The sequence below is a fragment of the Chenopodium album genome, chromosome 3, assembly GCF_948465745.1.
Source record: "Chenopodium album chromosome 3, dcCheAlbu1.1, whole genome shotgun sequence".
NCBI lineage: Eukaryota > Viridiplantae > Streptophyta > Magnoliopsida > Caryophyllales > Amaranthaceae > Chenopodium > Chenopodium album.
The window spans coordinates 5,433,090-5,457,820 of NC_137836.1; the positions used below are offsets into that span (position 1 = coordinate 5,433,090).

General features: G+C 36.0%; 2 protein-coding genes across 3 annotated transcripts; both read left to right on the forward strand.

The window, feature by feature from the left end:
- Positions 1-1,397: 1,397 nt before the first annotated feature.
- On the forward strand, positions 1,398-3,413 carry LOC145624765 (uncharacterized). Its single transcript, XM_081677857.1, has one exon. It carries the CDS (start codon positions 1,398-1,400, stop codon positions 3,411-3,413), a length of 2,016 nt encoding a protein of 671 aa, XP_081533983.1.
- Positions 3,414-14,607: 11,194 nt separating this feature from the next.
- On the forward strand, positions 14,608-24,582 carry LOC145623765 (uncharacterized). Of its 2 annotated transcripts, XM_081676634.1 has the most exons (13): positions 14,608-14,982; positions 16,111-16,175; positions 17,120-17,192; positions 17,370-17,388; positions 17,524-17,643; positions 19,139-19,208; positions 21,464-21,507; positions 21,585-21,626; positions 21,731-21,790; positions 22,273-22,340; positions 22,899-22,956; positions 23,060-23,175; positions 24,167-24,582. In XM_081676634.1, exons 1-12 carry the CDS (start codon positions 14,681-14,683, stop codon positions 23,147-23,149), a joined length of 1,011 nt encoding a protein of 336 aa, XP_081532760.1. In that variant the 5' UTR covers positions 14,608-14,680; the 3' UTR covers positions 23,150-23,175; positions 24,167-24,582. The 2 variants fall into 2 exon arrangements, with proteins under 2 accessions (XP_081532760.1, XP_081532759.1); XM_081676633.1 differs by lacking the exon at positions 24,167-24,582 and having other exon boundaries at positions 14,609-14,982; positions 23,060-23,375.
- Positions 24,583-24,731: the final 149 nt, after the last annotated feature.

Consider the following 24,731-nt stretch of genomic DNA (forward strand, 5'->3'; position numbering starts at 1 on the left):
ACAAACGGCCATCCTCAGACAGAAGGATATGGAGAAAAGAAACAGGGGAGAGATGCAGACAACACGCCTCAGAGCAGAGGAGCAGTAGATAAGCAGGCTACTGAGACAGGGACTAATAGGAATGTCGAAAAAAATGTTATAGCTAACACTGATAATGAGAAGGGAGAAGAGACCGAGGAGGATTTCGACCCTTGGATTCTAGCAGCTCCGGGGAGGTTTAATAATAAAAAACAGGAAAACAACAAAAAAGAGAAGTTACAGGATAAGGAAATTCTTATTGGACTCTCAAAAAAGGGGAAACAACCTAGGGATACCAACAGCCGTAATCTCCTAGTAAACAATAATAAATGGAGTGTTTGGTGAGAAAGGGGAATCAAATTTAAATAAGCAAGGAAATAATTTTGGGGAAAAGGCGAAATACAAAAAGACGGCCTACAGAGCAAAGTCTCCAGCAAAGAATATCTCCTCGGAAAAAAGCACGGTGGAAGGAAGCACATTCCCAAGGTTTAGTTTCCCGGCATCCAATAATGGTGCTTCATCTTCAAAAGCCCTTCTTATACCAGCCTCTAACCCTAATCACTCATCCTTCTCACCACAACCCTCTATCTCTCATATCCCTAATCATGAAGTCACCATCCCAGAACAACAACAATGCAAATCAGACATCAGTTCGGAAGTCAGTTCTCAAAAAATCCCTTTCTCAAAGCCGTCCAGCTCTATCGATCTCCATTCCCCCATCTCTGATCATGAACCAGTTGTCGAACCAAGTCGATCACACAATCCCACCAACACCACCGAATTCACCTACCCACCCACCCCAAACAATAGCTCCAACTATTCTGCCACCAATGCTGATAACCAGGCGGTGTGTGCCTTCTTTGCTATCCCGGGTCTCACCTCTATCTCGAGTTCAACACCTATTCCCAACCTTTCCTACACCAACAATCTGGCCCGTCCTAGCCGAAACCCCAATTCTCGTAGAAAAGCTAAACAATGTAAATCTAGGAATGAAACTCTTAATGAATCATCTAATTCCTCCATCTCAACCAGACTACGGAACAATTTTTCTACCAATGGCATCACCTTTAAAAAGCCCCCCGACCTTCCCGTTACAGCTAGCAAGTGTAAATTTAAACCTAATGCATCATCAAAACCTTCTAGTAGCCCTGGAAACCAAGAAGGGAGTGGTAGGTTTCGAACTAAGCCTCAACTTCCTGGCAACAGGGAACTTAGTTCCGGAGGTAAGATTGATGGCCAACCCACTGTCAATGGAGGACATATAGGCATTGGACAAGATGAAGTTATGGGAGGATTGGAAGAGGTTGCACCAGGCAGCAACGTCCAGTACTAACTGTTATCTTGGTGTTTTTTCGGATATTCATGTTAATTTTCCAACCATGAAAGTCATTATGTGGAATGTTAGAGGGGCCGCCAGTAGAGAGTTTGTGTCTCATGCTCGGGAAGTGATTAAAATACATAACCCGGAGGTCTTTATTGTGTTGGAGACCATGGCTAAGGATAGAGTTGCTCAACATGTTTATAGGGTGTTGGGATTCGATGATTGTAGAACAATTGAGGCCAACGGAATTAGGGGAGGAATGTGGCTGCTCTGGAAGAAACCAATTAATCTTTTGGAGTTTGCCATAGATTCCCCTAATGTCTTTCATTCCTTATTTAAGATCAGCCCGGACATTCCAGAATTTCTCCTGACTGGTATCCATGCTCCCTCATCAGTAAAAGATAAGGCGGCCTTATGGAAGGATTTGGAGGATAATGCTCCCCCTGCTTCGACACCTTGGTTAGTTCTCGGAGATATGAATGAGGTAGTTTCTCAAAATGAAAAAATGGGAGGTCGCCCGGTGACTAATGTTCTGGGAAAAAATTTTCGGAAATGGATGGATTCTGCCAGGCTTATTGACTTAAAGTACAGTGGCCCTAGGTTCACTTGGGATAACTGTCGAGATGGTGTGAACTTGATTCGAGAGAGACTTGACAGAGCTCTTGCTAATGTTGAATGGCTAAAGGATCACCCTAATACTCAGGTATATCATCTTGCCAAAACTTATTCTGATCATTGCCCGATTCTAGTTGACACGGGTTCCTTAATTGCTATTGGTAATCATCCTTTTAGATGTAGAGAACAATGGATTCATAGTCCTAGTTTTAATAATTTTTTTAAGGAGTCGTGGGATAAGGGGAATAATAATTTTGTTAATGCTAAAACACATTTCGTTAGGGATGTTAAAGTTTGGAATAGGGATGTTTTCCACGCTAACTCTAATAACAAGAAAAGACTGATTGCCCGTATCCATGGCATACAAAAATACCTATGCAACCAATACTCTCCCTTTCTCTCTAATCTGGAAAAATCCTTGTTGCATGAGTTGAACAATGTGTTAAAATTAGAAAGGATTAATTGGGCTCAAAAAGCCGGGGTTGACGGGAGAAAGTATGGTGACTGGAATACGAAATATTTTCATATTTTGGTAAAGGTTAAGAATAGTAGGGGAAAAATTGTGAGTTTAAAAAATGAGCAGGGTATTTGGATTGATAACCAACTTGCATTAAAGGATTTATGTGTTAATTACTTTAAAAATATCTTTACCTCAAAACAGTTGGCCCAACCTAGAAATGTTAATTTCTGCCCAAATGCTGTGGTTAAAAATGAAGACAAAATTTTTCTAGCAAGTGACATCGATGCATCGGAGGTTAAAAATGCCCTTTTTACAATGGCCTCTATGAAATGCCCCGGTCCAGATGGAATTCAACCCATTTTTTTCCAAAAATTTTGGGATGTGGTGGATGTTTCCATTACTAATTTGGTGTCTGACTGTTTTAGAGAAGGAAGAGTCCCTAGTGAAATAAATAATTCTTACATTTCCTTAATCCCTAAAACTGATCACCCTTCGACTATGAATGATTTTCGACCTATAGGCCTTTGTAACTCCATTTATAAAATTATTACTAAAGTTGTGGCTAATAGGATTAAACCGATCCTGGGTGATCTCATCAATCCCGTTCAATCAAGTTTTATTGAAGGGAGGACGATTGATGAGAACATCTTGGTCATTAAGGAAATCACTCATATGTTTATTAAAAAGTCTAGCAAGAAACATATCATGGCTTTTAAGATTGACATTTCTAAGGCCTACGACAGTTTGGAATGGGGTTTTATTAGAGAGACCTTATTAGGTCTAGATTTTCCCGATAATCTGGTTAATCTCATTCTTAGCTGTATCACTACCCCGTCCATCTCCATTCTTTGGAATGGTCAAATCACGGAAAGTTTTACTCCCTCCAGGGGTATTAGACAGGGTGATCCTCTCTCCTCATACATATTTGTTTTATGTCTTGAAAGGCTTTCTCTTATGATTGAGGAAACAAGTGGGGAGGGGGAGTTGGAAGCCCATTAAAATAGGTGAGGATGTCAGTATCTCTCATTTATTCTATGCTGATGATGTTTTCCTGTTTGCAAAGGCTTCCATTGACAATGTAGAGGTTATCAAGAATACCCTTCTCGATTTTGGTTCTAAATCTGGCCTCTACATTAGTCAATCGAAGTCTAAGGTCATTTTTCCTCCAAAAATGAGTCTTTCTCTTAAATTAGCCATCCTTGATGCGTCTAATATTAAGGGGGCTCCTTCCTTTGGGAAATAATTGGGAGTCGAAATTAGTCCTAATAGGCTTAGGAAGGCTGATTACAATGATCTCTTAATTAAAACAAAAAATAGGATAAAAGGATGGCAAGCCAATCTCCTTAATATGGCTGGGAGGTGTACGCTAATCAAGTCGGTTCTTAATTCGTACCCTTTATATGTCATGCAAACCACCCTTCTTCCTATATCTATTGTTAATGATCTAGAGAAAAGTTGTAGAAGGTTTTTGTGGAACAAGGTGGATAGGTCTCATTATCTTCCTAGAACTATTTGGGAAAAAGTGTGTCTTCCGGTGGGATTGGGGGGTTTGGGTATGAGAAACCTTAGGCTTTGGAATTTGGCTTTTATGGCCAAACTTTCTTGGAAAATCATACACAATCCGACCAAGCTTTGGGTGAGAATTCTAAAGGCAAGATATTTCAAAAAGTCTTCTTTCTTAAATTGCTTCACTATTACTAATCCTAGTGACTCTCCCCTTTGGAAGGATATTATGAAGGGTAAGGAGCTGTTGTTAAGAGGGATTGCCTATAGGATTGGTAATGGGAGAGATGTTAGCCTTTGGTATCACCATTGGGTAGGGGACAAACCTCTTTATTGCCTCACTGACTCCCCCATTCCGGAAGCCATGGCCCATTGGAGTGTTAGTCACATTATCTATAATGGACAGTGAAACGTTAATAGAATTAGAAATGTCATTCCCGATTACTTATGTGCTCTAATAGAAAACATTCCCCTCCCAACTATTGTTGATTTGGAGGACTCTATTTGTTGGGGAAAGGAAACTAACGGCCAATTCTCAGTCCGTAGTGCCTACCGTCTTGCTTGCAATTTTACTAATCATCCTTCATTCCCTTCCATTAATTGGAAAACTATTTGGCATTTACCTGTTCCGTATAAGTATAAGATTTTAATGTGGAATATTGCTCATGAAATCCTACCGGTTACCACAGTTCTAGCTAAAAATGTTAATAACTTCAACCCTATATGCACTAGGTGTAACTTAGATAATGAAAATCATTTGCATTTGTTTAGGGATTGCATCAATTCTAGAGTTCTGTGGTCAAGAATTTTTGGAGGTAATAGATTGGATAAAAGTTTTAATTATCATACTTTCTTTAATGCAAGTTGGGTAAGTTGGATAAACTACAATTTGTCTCTAATTAACACTAATTGGAAGTCCATATTCTCGGTCGCAATTTGGCACATTTGGAGGGCTAGAAATACTACAGTGTTTCAGTTAGCTATGCCTCACCCTATTTCCATGTTTAACAAATATATGGTTGATTTGGTTGCAATCATTAACACCTTTCAGGGAAAGCAAAAGAACCCAACCTTAGTGGCTGCTGCGTCCACCTGGAAAAGACCCCCACCGGGGTATGTCAAGATCAACACAGATGGAGCTTGGCGTGGAGAAGGCTCAGCAGGTGCGGGTAGCATCATTCGAGATGCAGATGGTTCATGGATGATGGGGAAAGATTGGAAAACTAAGGCTCGAAACCCAACAGAGGCGGAGTTACTAGCCATTAAAGGAGGAATGCAAATGGCCATTGAGGCTTCCTTCGACAAGGTGGTCATCGAAACTGATGCTAGTTCCCTTAAAAACACCATTGAAGACGCTGGGAAGTATGGTACAAGTGAGTTGGTTGCGATTCTCAGGGACATGGAAGCTATGCTATCCAAGGGCTGCCACTTTGAGTTCAATTATGTACCAAGGGGCGCAAATGGAGTAGCTCATCTTCTTGCTAAAACTGCTGTGGAAAAGGAGGCTATTGATGGTCTGGGAAAGCTGTTTGACAATCCCCCTGGTACCATCAGAGATGTATATGAAGGGGACATGCTTCGAAGTGTTGAATGATTAGTGTTTCAAGCCTGACCTGTAGTGTTCGAGGGTGCATTTCCTTTATTATTATGATTAGTGCTCTTCTTTGGTTGTTTTTTCCCCCCTTAGGCAATGTGCCTAAGTTGTTATGGGATGTAGTATGTTGTTTCTGTTATCTAGCTGGAAGGCTAAACTATGGACCTCTTTTGTACTGCTTTATTTTATTTTTAATTAAATTTCCTTTTCCCCTAAAAAAAGAGTTTAATGAGTAATGTACTAATGTTATTTTATTTTATTTATTAATTTTTCTAACGTATTCTTGTACAAAGTGAGTTTTATAGTGACTAGGGTGGTCTACGCGGATGCGCGCAAAGGGGCTAGCTCTTGCAGATAGAGAAACTATATTGGCGTGTATTTACACCTTTGGTTAAGGTGGTAAAACTGGTAGCTTTAATATGTATTATATGGGCTATGTGCCTATGTGGCGGCTTTGTAGAAGTAAAAGAAAGCCACCATAATCCTTATCAATTTTTTTTTTTTTAAAACCATCAACATTTAACAGTGTTATTTCAAAATTATTATTAAATAATATTTAATTGATTTGCATTCCTTCATATCTTAAACAATTGTTAGTTCAAAACTCTTAATTAATTTGCATGTTTCAATAATATCTAGTGTGTTTTTCTTCAAATGAATTCTTTGTGAGTTTTGGTCAAATGGAGCAATAATATGTGAAATGTTCGTTGTAGCTAAAAACTTAATAATGTAAGTACTTTAATGTTCTACCACCATCAAACATCTATATCTATATTTAATACTAAAGCAATAATCAATTAGTTATATTTTTTCTCTTAAATTCTCTCCATAATTAATACCAGTTTTTTTTTTTTTTTTTTTTTTTTTTTTTTCATTGACTTCCCTTGATTGTAGGAGTTTAAGTTCTTTATACTTTTCTATAACATTTGGTCAAATATCATTATTTAATATGAATTATGTGCACCATCAAACAATGTAAATTTCAAAAACTAATAAGGTTTAACAATAATTGTAATTAAAGGACGATAAGATTGTACGGAGTAAATAAGAAGAGCAATTACAAAGGAGTAAAAAAACTATGAATTAATTGATGATATGTTTAATGATTAAAAAAACATTGATATATTAATGAGAGTACAAATATTAATGAGGGTAAAAAAATAAATACACATTTTTGTACACATTTGTGTATACTACTTATATTTTTGAGGGTATATTTACTATTTAGTAACACACTATTCCTTAGAGTAATTTTCTACTTTTTATATAAAAAAAAAAAAATTAAAAAATAAAAATAAAGGTAGGGATATATTAGTTTCCCCTTAAAAAAAAAAAATAGCATAATTAATTATTACTTCTAAGATATTTGTTAAAATATCAATTATCAGTATATGAACCTTTTAAAAAAATATCTTGTATCATTATATAGATTAAAAGAGAAAAATTAAATTCATATAGTGATAGAGTATAAAATATATTCATGGGCCTCAACCATCGGCTTAAGCTTTTGGTTGAGTTAGTCCTCTAACATGGTATCGGAGCCAGCGTGACATAAAGGTCACGGGTTCGAATCTCATCCACCCCCACTTTCAAGTGGAATATTAAGTGCTGGGTATGAGGAGGGCCCATGCTACATCCACACTTCTAGCCCAAATGGGCTCTCGTGTAAGGGGGTGAAATATATTCCCGGACCTCAACCATCAGCTTAGGGTTCGTTTGGCATTGCTGTGGTTTTCTGTTTTTTGGTTTTTTGTTGTATAAAAATATATGATATATGTCACATAATGAATAAAAAAATTATTTAAACTTATTAAAATCATAATAATTTTGAAAACTGACAACAAAAAAGTGGAAACACCTTTTTCTTGTTTCCTGTTTTTAGTTTTTAGTTTTCAAAAAAATAGGAAACTAAAAACCAAAAATGATACCAAACAAGCCCTTAACATATAGTTTCGTGATTTGGTTAATAAAATGTTAAAGAGATTTCTTTACATGCAGCATGCAACTGATGCAAGTATTAATATATCTCATAAAGAATGAATATACTCATTTTTCTAATGCAAGAATGAAGTTTGTTAGTTTTATGTTTATTCAAGACTCCTTATCATGCTTCCGTGTATACATTGTTTGTTGCAAAAAGTTCAGTGAAATGGTAAGTTAAGCATTGCAAGTTTGCAACCATTATTTCATTCACAATATATTTGCAAATCTCATGCTTGTGAGTCTAAGGGAAAAGGGCCCTTAGCTTGTTCAGATTTTAGTTTACTGTGCCCTATTAGAGGTTTTATTTTTTAAATAAGCTAATTTGGGTGTTTGGTAAATAATTTATCAAAAGAGCTTTTTTGGGCTCAAAAATCTCTTTAAGAGCACTTGCAATGGGAGTACTCTATCCCCATTTTTCTTCAATTTGGGAGGATACTCCCATTGTGGGTAAAATGAGCTTATTATAAGAACTTTTTAAAATGAGCTTATTGAACAATTACCTTTTTGGCTATTAAATTAAATACACTAAAACAACTAACAAATATTTTAGTTTACTGTGCCCTATTAGAGGTTTTACTTTTTTAAAAAGCTAATTTGGGTGTTTGGTAAATAACATAACAAAAGAGTTTTTTTGGGCTCAAAAACCTCTTTTAGAGCACTTGGGATTACTCTATCCCCATTTTTCTTCAATTTACCAAATATTTTAACACAATTAGCTATTTACCACCTTTCAAAAGAAAAAAAAAATATTTACCAAATATTTTAACACAATTAGCTATTTACAACTAACTAGTACAAACAACTTGTACAACCAAAAGTAGCGGATCCAGAAAAAATATTTAACGGGGTTAAAATACATTTGATAAATTTTAATGGGGTCATTTAATAAAGGAAATTTTTGAAAATAACACCTTATCTTTTCAAAAAAAATGGACTATAACACCACCTTTTTTCGTTTTTTTTATTATAACACCATCTAATAAAATTAAATTAAGAAATCACCATCAGAAACAGTACTCCGTTATTGAAACTGTTAATGGGGCCCACTATAACGGATACTTTTTGGAAACCTTTATACATATCTTCGATTTTCTTCATTAACGTTCATATTTTTCAATTGGGAAAAAAATTAAACCCTTGAATCTTTTCAATTGCAGAAATTAATTAACCAAAACTGATCTTAGCACTACGAATTAACATTCCTTGAAGATATCTTGGCCGGGAGTGCTGAAATAAGGTATGCACACCGATTTTGAATAAGAGTAGAACTTTGATTTTGATTAATGGAAATCTGAAATGCTATTTGCAATTTAATCGTTGATATACTCGATTGAGCATGCAATGGATTTATAATTGGAGTTAAACTTGTTTGAATTGGACCCATATCATCCCAATTTTAAAGTTAGGGTTCGTCCTATATCTAAATTGGGGGTTTTTTATTTCGGGGACTGAGTCCTATTATATGTAATTCCATATTTAGTTCAGATCAATTGGATTTTAATGGAAGGTAATTTGTTGCAGGTGATGTCTTTCATGAGCTCATCTCCTTTGAAAGAGAAGAAGTGTCAATGTAGTGTTCCCTTATCAAAGCTGACAAGCTGGACAAGGGAGAATCCTGGAAGAAAATTCAGAACTTGCAAGTTTTATGATCCAGTGACTGAGAGTAGGGGTGTAAAGCCTTTGAATGGGCTGATCAACCTGATAGGACAACCTGGCAAACAGAGGTTATCAACAATTTGTTGCTTGATAAGAAGCTGTTAAAGGGTGAAGTTAGTGACTACAAAAGGGAAGTGGAAGATCTAAGTGGCCAAATGAGGTGCTTACTCAATGAGGTTGACAATTTGAAGCTAAAATGTAAGGCCCTCAACTCTGTCAGAAAGAGAATGAGCAAAGATGGTGAGGGCAGGGGATGCATGGATCAATAGTTAAAACTATGGCTTGTTGTTATTATTTGTATTGTTGTTGCAGCTGTAGTGTCTTTTATGTTTAAGTAGGTGTAGTATGAGTAGGTTACTAATGTATTCAGTAATATGCAATGGACATGGGATCACTGGTTGTTATGTATTGTAAATGAAGTGGGTTGAATCCACATTTGCTTTTAATGAATGGTAAAGTGTTTGCAATGTATGTTTGGAATGAATGAGCAATGTTTCAAATAACATAAACAACTTTAATAAATCACCCAAAACAACAATTTGCACAAAAGTAGTTATATTGACCATTAAGCCAGAATATGCACAAAGTTTGGCAACAAAAGAGGCATTCAAAAGACTTAAATCAAGTTATTTGTTCAAAACTAACACCACAACCTACTGACTTAAACAAACTAACAATAAAGTACCTAAATTATTGTCTGTAGTCATACAAAATGAAGTTGATTACATATTAATCACTGAGTAAGATTAAGCTTGTTAGCATTTTGAAGCTTTCCCCTCCTGGTTTGTACTCCAACTTGGCTGGTGGTGGCTGTTTTGCTTGCAGTTGGCTGACTAGAAGAAGGCCTTGTTTGGGCTGCATCCTGGGATTGTTGTTGTGATACTGGAGCCTTCCTTTAGCTCCAAGGTTCCCATCCAGGCCTCTCTTGTGGAAATGTCCTGTTGCCAATGCTGTTTGGCCCAGCTCCAATGGCATTCTGTCATAGGTTTTTTTTTAAAAAAAGAGGTCATAACTGGCCTGCAGACATGTGCACATTTACATAAATCAGACAACATGTGCTAGCTAAAATGTATTACCTTCCTTGCAGCTCTTTCCTCCTTCTTCTTCCTTTGATCCACTACCCAAGGTGAGTTTAAGGGAGGCCTGCCTGCTGCTTTTTGTTCAGATGGCTCATGAACAGCTTCAGCTTTGCAAGTCTTTGCATAATGCCCAAACCCACCACATTTTCTGCATTGGTTCTTCCTATGCTTGGGCTTCTGTTGCTGGGCCCCTTTTGATGATCCTTCATCCTGCTCCAACTTCCTTTTTTTCAGTTTAGGTCTTCCTGGTTGTATCTTAACAGCTGGTGGAAGTGGTTCTCTGACATTCACCCTGTCCCAATGCTTAGGACTTGGCATTGGCTGAATAGGGGGTTCATAAGCCTTCCTGTAGGTGTTCATGCTGTAGTATGGGTGCACAAACTGCTCAATATCAGATCTCTGGTCCATCACACATGCATAAGCATGAACACAAGGATAACCAGTAAGCTGCCAGTGGTAACAAGTGCAAGTTCCCTCACCCAAATCCACCACAACTTGATCATCATTCAGCTTCACTTCATAAGTGTCACCCCTGGATGCTTGAACAATACAGTTCCTAGAAACAAACTCCATTCTTTGAAATATTTTTCTCACATATGGGGTCAAGTTGCTAGTAATGATCTTAGCATCTTCCCATTTCTCATTATTCCTATTCATCATGTACCTCCTCATCCATTCCATTTGGGTGAGGATTGGTTTGTCTCTAGCATCTTTAATGACTGCATTAAAGGTCTCACACATGTTGTTAAGCAACATGTTTGACCTGCAGAGGGGTGTGAAGGCATGCCTACACCAATGCTGTGTGGGAATACTGTCCAAGTATTCATAGGCTTCTTCATTCAGTGCCTTTATGGACTCCATAGCAACCTCATACCCAAACTAATCACAACACAAAACTATACTAATTACCATACAATAATATAGAACCAAATAAGTTAAAAAATGTTCACAAGGACAGGGCAGAGTTACTTACATGGGTGGTTGATCTAGCAGCACTCCAGAATAAGTCTTTGTATACAGAACCAGTGAATCTGAGCTTGAAATTAGCCCAGATGTGTCTGACACAGAATCTTGTCTCAGCTGCAGGGACAACTGCATTCAAAGCTTCAACCAATCCCTATTAAAGGAACAAATGAAAAAAAAATTATATAGTTATCAACTCCAACTTAAATCTGACATGTAAATGTAATACATAAACATTCAACCAAAGACACACATACCTTCTGTCTATCTGACATGAAGGTGAATCCAGCTCCATCATCACTTCCTAGTAGCTCAATCAATGACTCTAAGAACCATTGCCATGTTTCTCTGTTCTCTATTTCCACAGTAGCCCAAGCTAAAGGATAAATGGCATTGTTCCCATCCTTAGAAACAACCACCAGAATTTGCCCTGGGTATGCACCCTTGAGGTGGCACCCATCCACCCCAATTATAGGCCTACAGCCTCTTAAAAATCCATCCTTTAATGGCCTGATGAAAACAAACATCCTCATAAACAAAGGGGGTTGTGGATTACCAAGAGAATCAACCACCACATTACAACCTGACCCAGGATTATGCTTTATCACAGCCCTAGCATAATCCCACACCCTAGCATATTGTTCACTTGCTGAACCATATATTATGAGCTTAGCTCTACACCTTGCCATCCAAGCTCTATAATAACTGACCTGAATTCCAAAATCATTGAGAACCCTATCCCTTATCTGCTTAACCTTCCATCCAGGATTACTCCTAAAGTCCTCAAGATACCTGTCTGCAATCCACTCTGAAGTCACCTTACAGTTGTCCTTTCTCCTCATACAGTTATGCTCTAATCTCAGACTTCTAATTTGCCAAGTTTCTTGCCTAAGCATATTCCTAGCATACACCTTGAAATTGCACCTAACTCCACCTACACATGTACAAAGGGGCATCCTACTTGTCTTTGCACTAAACTGACAGCCACATCTATTCCTACATTGAATAGTGATCCTAGTGCTGTCATTATGTAAGAAGTAGAATTCATACCTGTTTTCAATGGCATGCAATCTTAAAGCTTTCCTCAACACAGTAGCATCCTTGAACTTCAAGTTTGGAACCAGTTTTACAGACTTGGTGAAGTCAACCTTATCATTAAATACAGGACTGTGGTCCTCTTCATCAGATGAACCACCTAAACTTCTTAACTCATCAGAATCTCCTTCATCTTCTACTTCAATCTGAACCTCAGCAACATCCAAGTTCTCTTTAAGGCCCCCACCTTCTTTCTGTAAACCCTTTCTTAGTTTCTTGTCAACCTCCTCAAGAATCACCCCCACTGCTCATCACCATCATCATACTCCTCTTCAGTTGGTTCCCAATTTATGTCAACATCACTACAATCATCACTTGAAAACTCCTCACTCCCAGATCTGTCATCATCACTATCACTCTCAAACAACAATTCTTTCCCAACTAGCTTCCCTTTCCCCTTATCCTTATCCTTCCCACTACCAGAAGCTCCAGACAGCCCTTTGCAAGTATCTACTTTCCCTTTTCCTTTGTTCTTTGTGGGAGGCAATATAGATCTAGGTTTGGGTGAGCTCTGTTCCCTTTGACTTTCCTGTACATCAGTCTTATGTACTCTAGGGCTTCTCCTAAGCTGCAAACTCTTACATGCACTCTTCCCCTTTGGTACTACAACCTTCTTTGGAGTGTGTTGGGCCTCAACAATATTGGGCCTCACTGATTCATCTGAAGACACAAACACTTCAACATACCCTTGCCCATTAACTGTTTGTAAAAGTCCCCTAATTTCATCTTCATTGACTATTTCCCTTTTCCCAGTATTGAAGGTTTTTCCATTTTCCTTATACCAACAGCTGTAAAGAGTAGGCACATTGACACTAAAGTTGACAAAACCATGAATTGCAACTTCCCTAATGTAAGACACATCAAGCTTATTAACTTTCACACCCCTCCTCCAATAACATAACCCACCACAGTAGACAATTAAACTCTTTTTTTTGTGCACTCTCTTGGGAACAAAAGCACCCCCCACTCTAAAAACAATATCAACCACACCATCTGTTGTGGCCATTATCTAGACAATAAAGAAATGCAAAAACAGTCAACACAACTACCAAAAGGGAATATAAGTTAACATATTATATCCTAGTTGCACAACCACAAAGCAAGCACTAATTCCAACATAATTAACAATTCAGATTTACATCAATTTTCAATTAAAGTAAAGTACAGATAACTTTGCAACAAACTAATGATTTCAATTACACAAAAATCACACAATTAAGTTCAATGAAGCACTACATAAACAAAATTACCCAATTAAACCCTAATTACCCATAATTCATAGTAATTCAAACAAAAGTTTGACTATTTTATAGTCAACGACATTTTTCCCCAAATTAGCCCTAATCTGAACATCAATATTGCAAAATTGACACCAAAAGTAAATTCAAAGTAAAATACAAGTTTCATGTGGTACCTCTTTCAGATTCTTCTTCCTGTCGCTGTCAGAAACCCAGAAAAGTACAAGCTTTATGTAGGTCGAAAATGGCTGACGAATATGGCTGAGTTGTTTCGCTCAAACACTGACACCTCTCCTTGCAATTCACTCTCCCAACTACACAAATTATCCTAGGGTTTGATTCTGATTCGCAATTTTGGTGGTTGAATCTTTATCACTGAGAAATTAATGAGGGAGTAGTTGAGTAATAAATGAGGGAGAGTGAGTAATGAAACAGGGAGAGAGAAAATCGAATTCAAGAACTCAAAAATTTGGAGGGTAAGTTAACCCGTGGGACCCACACACAGTTTCCGTCACAGAATCCGTTTTCTGGTGGTGATTTCTTAATTTAATTTTATTAGATGGTGTTATAATAAAAAAACGAAAAAAGGTGGTGTTATAGTCCATTTTTTTTGAAAAGATAAGGTGTTATTTTCAAAAATTTCCTTTAATAAAAATACAAGTAATTTTTATAAGTAAAAGTTTAATTTCATACAGTAGATTTTTTTTTTCTTTTTTCATGCTCAAGTAGGATTAAGAGACATTTACTCAATTACATGTGTATCCGCTACTTACAACCAACTAATTACCTAACAGGACGGTCGGGACCTTAGTCTTTGACTCTTTGGTCATATGTTCAAATCCAATAGTTATACTCTTGGTCTCATATTCAAGTCCCATAGCCATTTTGATATAAGTGAAGAAAATGATAAAATCCAATGGTTGCAATTGTTATGAAACAAGAGAAGTCCATAACATAAGTCCAAGTTCCGAGAGTAGAGTAAGCTGACCCGCCAATTTTAAACACTTGTACCAGTGTACGTGTATTCGTATTTGCCACCAAAAAATATCTACTACCACACTTGTGATTTTGTGAACTAAATAAAAAAAAATCATCACTTCTTTCATTTTTATTTAATATTAATAATAATATCTCCGGGAATTTCACCGGAAAATCATGGCCGGAGCTTTGAATTTCACTCCAATTCCTATTTTCCGGCCGAATTCCGGCCGGAAAATGCCGATAAACTCATTTCGAATTAGGGCTTCGACGGAAATCTCAGAATCGACAGTAGATTCGAGCTCTCAAGGTGGTTTAAATGCCGGAGCTTCGACATCAAACCCTAATTTTTCGGCGCCGCCGAATTTTAAGCCGCCGGAGCCGAAGCGGTTCGGTATTAGACCGGATAAGACTCTCGATATTCTTGGCGCTTCTCTCTCTCTCATCTTTCGATTGGGTACCGGCGTTTTTGCTGATGGGTAAACTCTAATTTTCTTCTTAATTACTGTTTATTGGTAATTTCTGAGGTAATTGGATGATTATAGTATCAATTAGATGATGATATTAGAGTGGTTTTGTTAATTATTGTTGAATGCATAGAAGTTTATTTTAAGAAATTTGCAATTTTGTATTTTGAATGGATTATTTGATAAATGATTAAATGATAATATATGCAATAATAATTCCTGAAGTATATTTTTGTGTTATGAATGGATTATTTGATTTGATTATGCATGCAGAAGTATTTTGGCAATTTTTGTATTTTGAATTGATTATTTAAATCGAAGATTTTGTATCATTGTATATATAGTCGATGGTAGGTAAGTAGAACTTGAAAATCTAACGATGTCCAACAAACAATGTTTAATACTCCATACTTAGTAACAATTGAAAACTTTTCAAAGTTGCGATTTCCTAAGAAATGTAACAATGTTCAACTAAACTTGCTTTGACTTCTTGTGATGCCAATTTGGAGTTAGTTACATAGCTTGGAGCTAATACACTAACAAAGCATCTTTTTCTATTTTTTTCTTGTCTGTGAATCATAAGCCACTAAAATTACGTTTTGAAGTAGCACAATTAATGCATAGTGAGAAATTTGTTTTGGAGGTTGGACTTGGGACATTCCTTCTAAAACATCTCAAAAAGGAAAGGAAAACAAGGGACATTCCTTCTTGGAGGAAGTATGTTTCCCTGTAAAACTAGTTTGTCAGTGACTCAATGCTAGCGTGAAATTGCTTGTTGCATTATGTGTCTTGACATTAATAAGTAACCTAGGCTTCCTTTATATCGGTGGTTAAGTACAGAAAACCTGAAGTGGGAACCTGATGAACTATTTATCCAATGTAATTATCCGGTTCCTTACCTGCATCTATCTAAATTAGGTTCCCTCTCATATACCTCTTGAAAATATTTTCTGCTTGTTGCAAGGGAATGCAGTTTGATGTTTTATATAATTAAGCTCCTTTACTATGTGCCTACAGCTGTCTATTTTTCAAATGTCTGCTGCAATAAATTTCATTTTGACTTATTTCTTGATCAGAATGGCTGACCTTGGCTTGTACAGTGGTTCCAATATATGATTTACTTTTATTACTCCTTAACAGGTATTCTGTTTCCCTTGTTTCAAAGGATGAAATCCCATCCGACCAATATGCTCTGGAAATTGCTGGTAATATGTTTGTTCAACTCCCTCATTGTGTAAGGTTTGCTTTCCATAAGACTTTACGAGGCCGTTCTCTTTTCTCAATGTCCTTGGATGTGTGTTCCTCTCTTTGGAGGTTGGGGGTTCTTGAATGTTCTATAAGTTTCCCACTATAATATATTTATAAAAAAGTTTTGATATTTTGAATCAAAGAAGCTCTATTAAGGAAAATGCAAGGATGTTTGCAGATTTTTTCAATTACCTTAACCTGTTCCACAGTTCAATGAGATAATTTTTTGTAAAAACAAATTTAAAATCCCGGATTTTAGTGCAAGATAATGATTTGGTTGAGATTCTTGAAAGCTAAGGATTAGAAGTTTAGAACAACTATTTTCAAGCAGCACACCAGTTGCTTGCTAGCTTGGACTTTTTGAGCTAGCTTGGACTTTTTGTTCTTTTTCCTGGATCAATATCTTTACTATCAGCCTTGCATAGATCAACCTGTTAGAAAGTTTCTCCGCTAAAATTCTTGTTGTGTTCAAAATGTAAACTTAATCAGGTCACTTAATAAGTTAGCTTCTCATTTGCTTGAATTGGTTAGAATTCGGAACTCTTCTTGTGAATAAATTAGTTTTACATTTCTTAACCTCCTCTTGGTAATTTTGGAAAGAATATGAACTATATCTGATGCTCTTGTTTTTGTGTACATTTGTCTTTCAACAAAGGTGCTTTAGATTCTTACAATGTAGATTGGTTAAGAAAGTGATGTGTGTATAAATGTATTTGTGTTAACTTTGTCAGCTGAAGATGTAAAACTGTTTTTTTATATAAATTTTATGTGATAATTCTGCTCCCCACTCTTTGTAATAGTTCCTTTCTGGATGAAATGACTGTTTATACTTTATATTTTGAAATTTAGTGTGTGATTAACATATATACTGCTTATTCTTCTTCAATTTTATTTGATTAAGGTTTCAAGTTGAAGGAGAGCTCAAAATTAGGACCACGTCCTGAAAACCCTATTGAGATATATGAGTTTGAAAGGTATTGAAACTGAACTGCATTTCATCCCATCTCTGAGTATTGGTGTTTGAAGAGCAATGGGCAGCTTGTGGCATCTTCATCTTTAGCATAGCCTTTTACAGCTTATTGGCAATTTAACTAATTACTTTGCTTCTTTGGCATCACCATACGTGGCCTGCAACACACTGAGTACATCAGTTGTCCCTTCTGTCGAAAGGTACTGATGATTCATTATTTCATTCACATTATCACAATATATGTGGAGCTTGACTGATGATAATTTTCTCCAGCATGTAATTTGCATACCTTTCCTGGTATTGTCCATGTAGCTGATCTTCTAATGTGTAAACAGGTCAGGGAAATTGTAGCAGTGTTGGATCTTGATGTTTTATACTATCCTTGCCCTAGAAATGGGCCAAACTTCCGTCCGAAAGCAGTTCAGTTGGGTGGAAAGAAGATGTTTCCTTACATGGTATGACAATATACCCATCAAATCTGATGCCATGTTATTCTAACTGAAAACCATTTTTTGCTTTAGAAATCCTTTCCCACTTATGTGATTTCACCATTAATGTGGCAACTCTGGCAAATTCAATTGTTTTGTTCGTAATCAGGTTAATTTTAGGTCATGTAAATGGAAGAGATGTAATAATTTTTGCACCCTTAGAAATCGAATTCCTCCAAAAAGATAGGGACAACAGTCCTCTGCTGTATCTGAGAAATTAAGCCTTGAAACCCTTTGTTTTTGCATTTTCTATATGGTGAAGTAACCTTATAGTTATGTATCAGATAAAATTTTAAGATTTCCAATAAAAAACCTTACCATAAGAACACCTTTATCACCATGGCTTCACCATTACTACTGAACTGAGAGTCGGCCACTAAATAGTTCCACAAGCCCCTCCATGAGAACTAGCCACCAGAAAACCTTTTGATCCAATTAAGAAAGGGAAAGAAAACAAATCACCATAATCCGACGAAGAAAGGGAAAGAAAACAAATCACCATAAGAGCTGAACGATGGAGAGTATATGGTGGTCTAATCTGACCACAATAGTTATATATTAGAAATTTATGCCAAAATTGACCGTCAAAGACATATATTTGGGGATGTTAGTGGCAGTGGTGGCTGTTGGATAGGGGCCTATTTCTGTTGTTGGTGGCTGGTTGTGGAGGTGATGGTGGAGGCTTTTGTTGCAGTGGTGGCTGTTGGGTGATGGGAAGGGGCCACTTCACCACTAAACAGGCTTTATCCATTTTCAGACTATTGTTTTCTGACTTTCTCTAGAACATACATCATGTCTATGAGGTCATTCGGTAGTATTTAATATGTTATTGGCCTACTGCTATAATTTGCTAAGGCATAAGGATGCGGTGTAGGATTTTCCTTTCTTTAAATCTATATGAGCATATGGTCTTCCCCTCTCCCAAGTTAGTGATCGACAGCTTGAGGCTACCACTCTCCAAATACCACTCCAAGGTAGTGACTTTAGGTCACAGCTCTCCAACATGATTGTACTCACAAAATGCCTTCCTAATCCTTTCTCATCTTTCTCTATATATGTAAACGGCTTCAACCCCTAGGATGATTCTAGAATGAGCTTTTTTCTCATATTCAAAGACGGCAGCTCTCTCTCTCCATTTATACTAAATCTGATGACTATTAACAGAATAAAATTAGACTACTTGTAATGCCCCTCCTTTGGTCAGTTCATTACAATTATGTGCATTTGTTTTGATGACAAGTCTTTCCAGAACCACCAACTTTATAGGTTGGCCCAAGTGTTTGGTTTAGTATTATCAGTACAACTTCTCATTTCTTAGAATCTGTCCTATTGATCCAGTCTCTTAGTGTCTGGTTTTGGGACTGGTTTACCTCTCCTCTCCTTGACATTATGTTAAGATTTTTTTTTTTATACATGTTTGAATAAAAGAAATTAAAACCAGTCATTGATTATGTGATTGCAGGTGGATCCTAACACTGGAGTGTCTATGTATGAATCAGATGATATTATTAAGTATTTGGTCAACAAATATGGTTCGTCACCTTCTCCTCATTATTTGTCCAAATTTCTTGATTTCATTTGCCTTGCTTGCATGCCAAGCCCATTGCTTAATTCTGCCATTTCTTCTCTTACATATGGCTCTACATTGTTTTCTTTGTTTGTGACCCATAAAGTTTGGTAATTTAACTTCTTTTACATCGACTCTTCCTGCCCTTTCTTGCTTTGCTTTCCAATTGAGCTGTACATGTTGGTTATCAGGGGTTCTTCATGTTTGAGAAGTGGTAAGCTGGGGATGCGCTTGTATTTTAACCAAAATGCTTTATCTTCCTTAAATGATATAAACCTACACATTTACTCATAGAAGAACAGGTTTGTAGTTAATCTGTTAATGGAAAATTGATATAACTGAGATTAACATAAGAAAATAATTTGGCTCAAATCTCTGCTTGTTTGGCCAATGACGATTTTGTCATCCTTATTTATCTATTTATTTATTTATTTATTGATAGTATTTGTAAAATTATGTAGATATTCATGCTAGGTGATAGCTAAAGAATTGAATAAGGTATTAGGTAACCTTAGTTCAAGTTACACTCTTAAGCCATAATGCTTTCTTGTTTAATTTTTCAATTGTTTTGGTGTTTTGTGTTATATCTTAGTGTAATTTTTGTGCTAGGAAACCAAGAGTGTTACAAGTTACAATATTGAAGTACCTTTAGAATCTTTTTGAAAACCATCCTATCAAACATTTTGAAATGATTTAATAAACAACCTGAACAACAGTGAATCAAAGGATTTATGGCATGATAATTAGGTAATAAATAGCAGAGTTAGCTTAAAATTTGCTGAAAGTCAATTCTGATTTGTATTTTTACTTTAATCTCTTAAGATTTAATTATTTATCTTCAATATATAAAAGAGCCCCTATGTGGTGATAGGTGTAAAACTATATGTAGATGACCATTGATGCTATGAAGCTTTATTTAAGGTGTTTTGATCTGAATTTTGTAAAGTGTGGTCTTATATATTGTGCATTTGATCTTTTTTTTCCCCTAATCTTGCCTAGAATTTTGACATGATTAAATATAAAGTAATAAGACTAAGGTGAAGAGAACAAAACTTTAGTCTTGTTCTTAGATTTTCTATATTTACAGTAATTCAATCAGTTCATAATGTTTATTGAGAAGTCACATGCATCATGCTATACAGTCTTTTCATTCCTAAAAGCCTTTGATATATGCAGCCTTTTCCTGAAAAAACGAAGAACCTTTTATTTCCAACTTAGCCTTTGATTTGAAACACAAGAAAGAAATAGTAGATATCTAATGAATAATTTACCCATCTTAATAGCTCATTAAGCTGCACTTTTGTGAAGTAGCATTTGGCTATTGACTTCTGATTACTAGGAAATAAGAAGCAATCTATTTGTCATAGCAAATAAGATTACATATACATGACCTCTATCCTGCCGACTGTTTTGATAATGTTGAGGTTATACTGTCTTCTATTGAACAACAGTTAAATATAGGATTCCTATCCTAACTTCTTGTTTACCTTTCCATTTTTTTTTTTTTTAAAAAGTTATGTATAGGATGCTTATGTGCTGGACTAACATACTACTATCTTAATGACGCCAAGTTTTTTCTTATGTTGGTTCCAGAGTTTCCAAACCCTTTTCAATGTAGAGACTAGTGTTTTATACTAAAAAGTTTAACGAAGTAAAGAAAGCGCTCGAACATTGGAGTGAATTATGGATATAGACTACCAACCCTTGGTCTCCTTTTTTTAGTTACCCCTCAAACAAAAGTTCTATCTGCTTAAACTTTAATATTTAATTTGGTTATTAGAGAAGCAATTAACCCCTAACCTTTATAAATTACTAATTTGCCTCCAATGAAAACTCCTAGCTTGCAATTATTATTTGGTAAATGTTAATCTAAACCTACTTTTCCCCCCTGTACCTCTTACTTATTATTATTATTTTTTTTTTATTTCCCTTTTAGTTATTATATTTATCCCAAAAATTTCTAGTCTATTGAAGTTTCTATTGTCTGGTTAATAGGGGGGAAAAAAGCATTTTATGTGATACAAACAAGTTTCAGGCTTGCAGAGTTGCAGCCACATATTAGTAAAATTAAGTCGATTGCACTTTAGATAAGGTCTAACATCCTGAATTTCCTAGATAAAATATCTCCTCTGTGAATGTGCAATCTAAAATATATTGTAACTTATCTATACTTCTCTGGAGGTCCTGTACACTTTTATGACTTTGAGGTCCTTTATGCAGGTAATGGTCAAGTCCCTCTTTTGTTGTCGCTAGGCCTACTTACGGTTAGTATTTCAATTGCTTTAAATGTAGTTATTGAAACACTAATAAACAACTAATTCAACTTTTTTGGCTTATTTAGACCTTAACTGAAGGATTTGCGATGATTGGGCGCATGGGTAGAGTAAGTTGCACTTGGCTAACATTTTCTGATTGCAAAATATCATTTGGTAGCTGATACCAGTAACTGACATTTGTTCTTCTGCCTTTCCAATTTCCTTTTTCCAGGGATCATCTTATACTCCAGCAAAAATGCCACCCAAGCCACTTGTCTTGTGGGCATATGAGGTATTACTTTTCAACTTTAACACTATCTCTGTTTTGTTATTATTTTTAATAATTGCAGCATGTCCCCTTGGCACACATGTTAAGGGAGCGACTAGAGAATTTAATAAACAAGTTAGCTATAATACTTAATCACCAATAATTTAACATGTCCCTCTTATCGGTTTTGAAGTTAATTTAGCTAATTTGTCCTTCTACCTTCTCTAATCTTTTCCTTGAAATGTGTCCCTAAGGGACCTGTTGTAAACTTGCAATAGTAAAAAAAAAAAATAAAATAAAATAAAATAAAAGAAAAGAAAAGAAAAGAAAAAGAAAAAGAAAGAAAATCAAAATAGTAATAAAAAAAAGGCTCGTTGTACCCATCTTTTTTTTTTTTTTAAGAGTCGAGGGGAGGGAAAGGGTATAGGAAGACAAATTATACTTCTTGTATTGCCTATATTTAAACATCAATTTTATGGAGTTTAATACCATGTCTATTACTTCAGGGTTCTCCCTTCTGTAAAGTTGCTCGTGAGGTGCTTGTGGAGTTGGAGTTGCCACACATTCAACGCAGGTACTGTGTGGAAAGTTTCTATATAGCTAATTTGTTTGTTCATATTGTACTGAACGAAGTTGCAATGTTTTTTCTCTTTGCACAACACTAATGTTGAATAAGTATTTGTCTAATTTATCATAATCCTTCCATGCTATGTTGCTAAATTTTCTTCTCAGGATGTCCTGACATTGTTGTTTAGTTTTTATTACTGTACGCCCTAAAGTATTTAATACCTTCAAAATTTTAGAACGTGATTGGATGAAAGTAAGATGGTAAGTAAGTTGAAGTTAATTTTTTTTAGAACCTGATATTGAATGTACAGAGTAACAATGTAGTGAAGCAATAATTCTTTTCCGACATTGAAGGTCTGAATTTTTATATTCCATGTCGAAGAAAGCAAGCGTCGAGCATAATTTATGAAAATAAATATTGATATTGAAAGTCATGGAATTTTTGTTTTTGAGAAAATCCTAATTCATACGATATCAACATTTATGTTTTCTTATCATAGTTGAATATTAGGACATGTAAACCTTCATCAATATTTCTAAATATGATTTAATACTTTTTTTTCAGCTGCGCTCGTGGCAGCCCCAAAAGACAGGATCTGTATGCAAGAGTTGGTCATTTTCAGGTAAATTCCTTTTTGAATTAATAAGCAACTTGTCCCTTATGTAGCATTCGATGATGCAGTAAGCTCTAACATTATCGTCAATGTTTCAATAACGTCTTGTTAGGTGCCTTATTTAGAAGATCCAAATACCGGAGTGCAAATGTTCGAGAGTGCTGAAATAGTAGATTACTTAAAAGCAACATATGCTCTTTAGTAGCAGATATTCTCAGGCGAAAGAAGGTTTTCTTCATCTTGTAGATAACTAAATGTGCTTGATATACAATTGTTTCTTCTTTCTACATGAAGGCCATTCGTGATGTGTACATTTAAATCTAGTCAGAAATATATTCTCAACATTGTCCTCATTGTCAGTCCATAAATTGACTGAAAGATTCTATTCATGTTCATTAAATCTCAGTTGTGGCATTATGTCTTTCAAATGGTAACTTTTTTCATTTAATTACCCCAATATATCTTTTGATCACTAATAATGGTAATAATTTTGTACCTCTTCTTGTGTTTGGTAAATTTGGTTTTCTTCTAGGACAGTACTTATTTATTTTTGGGTGGTTAAGGAGAAGGTTCTACCGGCTAGAATCCTAGCTGGGTTAGCTTGCTAGGTGCCTTGGGAGAGGGGGAGGGTAAGGAAACTCTTACCCCCAAAAAGTGTTCTGGTGGGGTTTGAATTTATAACCACATGGTTAAGATACAAAGCTTTTCACTAAGCCAAGTTGTGCTTGTTCTAGGATTAGTGTGGGTCTCAAGAAAACACTTCTACACTGTTTTGTGACGTCTCTTCATTTATTTAGCCTGTATGTATAGAAGAAAAGTGGTTGGTCATAGGCTCCAGCGCGGCAGTGCCGCTGTTATTCTGTTTTAGGTTACTGGGATAATGAACGCAGTCAAACAGTAGATCGACTTGTTTGGAGTTTCCTGTCTCTTTAACCCAACTGGATTGCCTGCTGCATGAGATCCCATCCAAATCGAGTGATTACAAAGATTGTTCATAGACTTTCACCATGTCATCAGCTGTCTAAGTGAACGAGGGTTACCTAGAAACCTCTAAAATAATGTGTAATTGTTCCGTATAGTTAATGCTCTCTAAAAAGCACGCATATGCTTTATCCTCTCAAAGAAACTATTACCCAGGTGATGCTTGTGTTTCTAGGCAAGCACGACACTCAGTGTACTGGGTCAGTGGCATAACTTGTGTGAAACAACAATCTTGTAGGTGTCGCAGGTTCTACTGGAGCACAGGTTATTTTATCTGATGAGGAGTTCAGCCATTGAGGACTCTAAGAAGGCTAAGGCAATGTTATACAATGTTTCAAATCCTTCCCCAAATCTCAAACAAAATCAACAAAAAGAATGAAAAGGTGACAGGGGACTGTAACAGAGAAGAATTTCAATCTTATAGAAAGTTAAGCAGCAACAGTCTTTGTACTAGGGCAACATGATTCTTAATCTTGATCCACACTTAAAGAATATTTCGATTTTATGGTTCGATGAAGGGAATGTATGTTCATCTTTGGTAGACAATTATTATCTGCTCTAAACATCCGATATTATGATGTTAACCTAGAACCTAAGGCTATTTCAGTCTGTTTCTCCCTGCCTTTTATAATTCTTCCTACTTTTCATTTTTCATTCTTTATCTCTCCCAATTTGTGCAAATCCAAGGTCACAAAATATTGAACTGGAATGAACCAAGATCATGTTTAGTTAGTTCTTCACATGAGAAATCATGTAATTGGCTTGTAGCATGCAGCGATAGCTTGGACCAAAAGGATCAGATT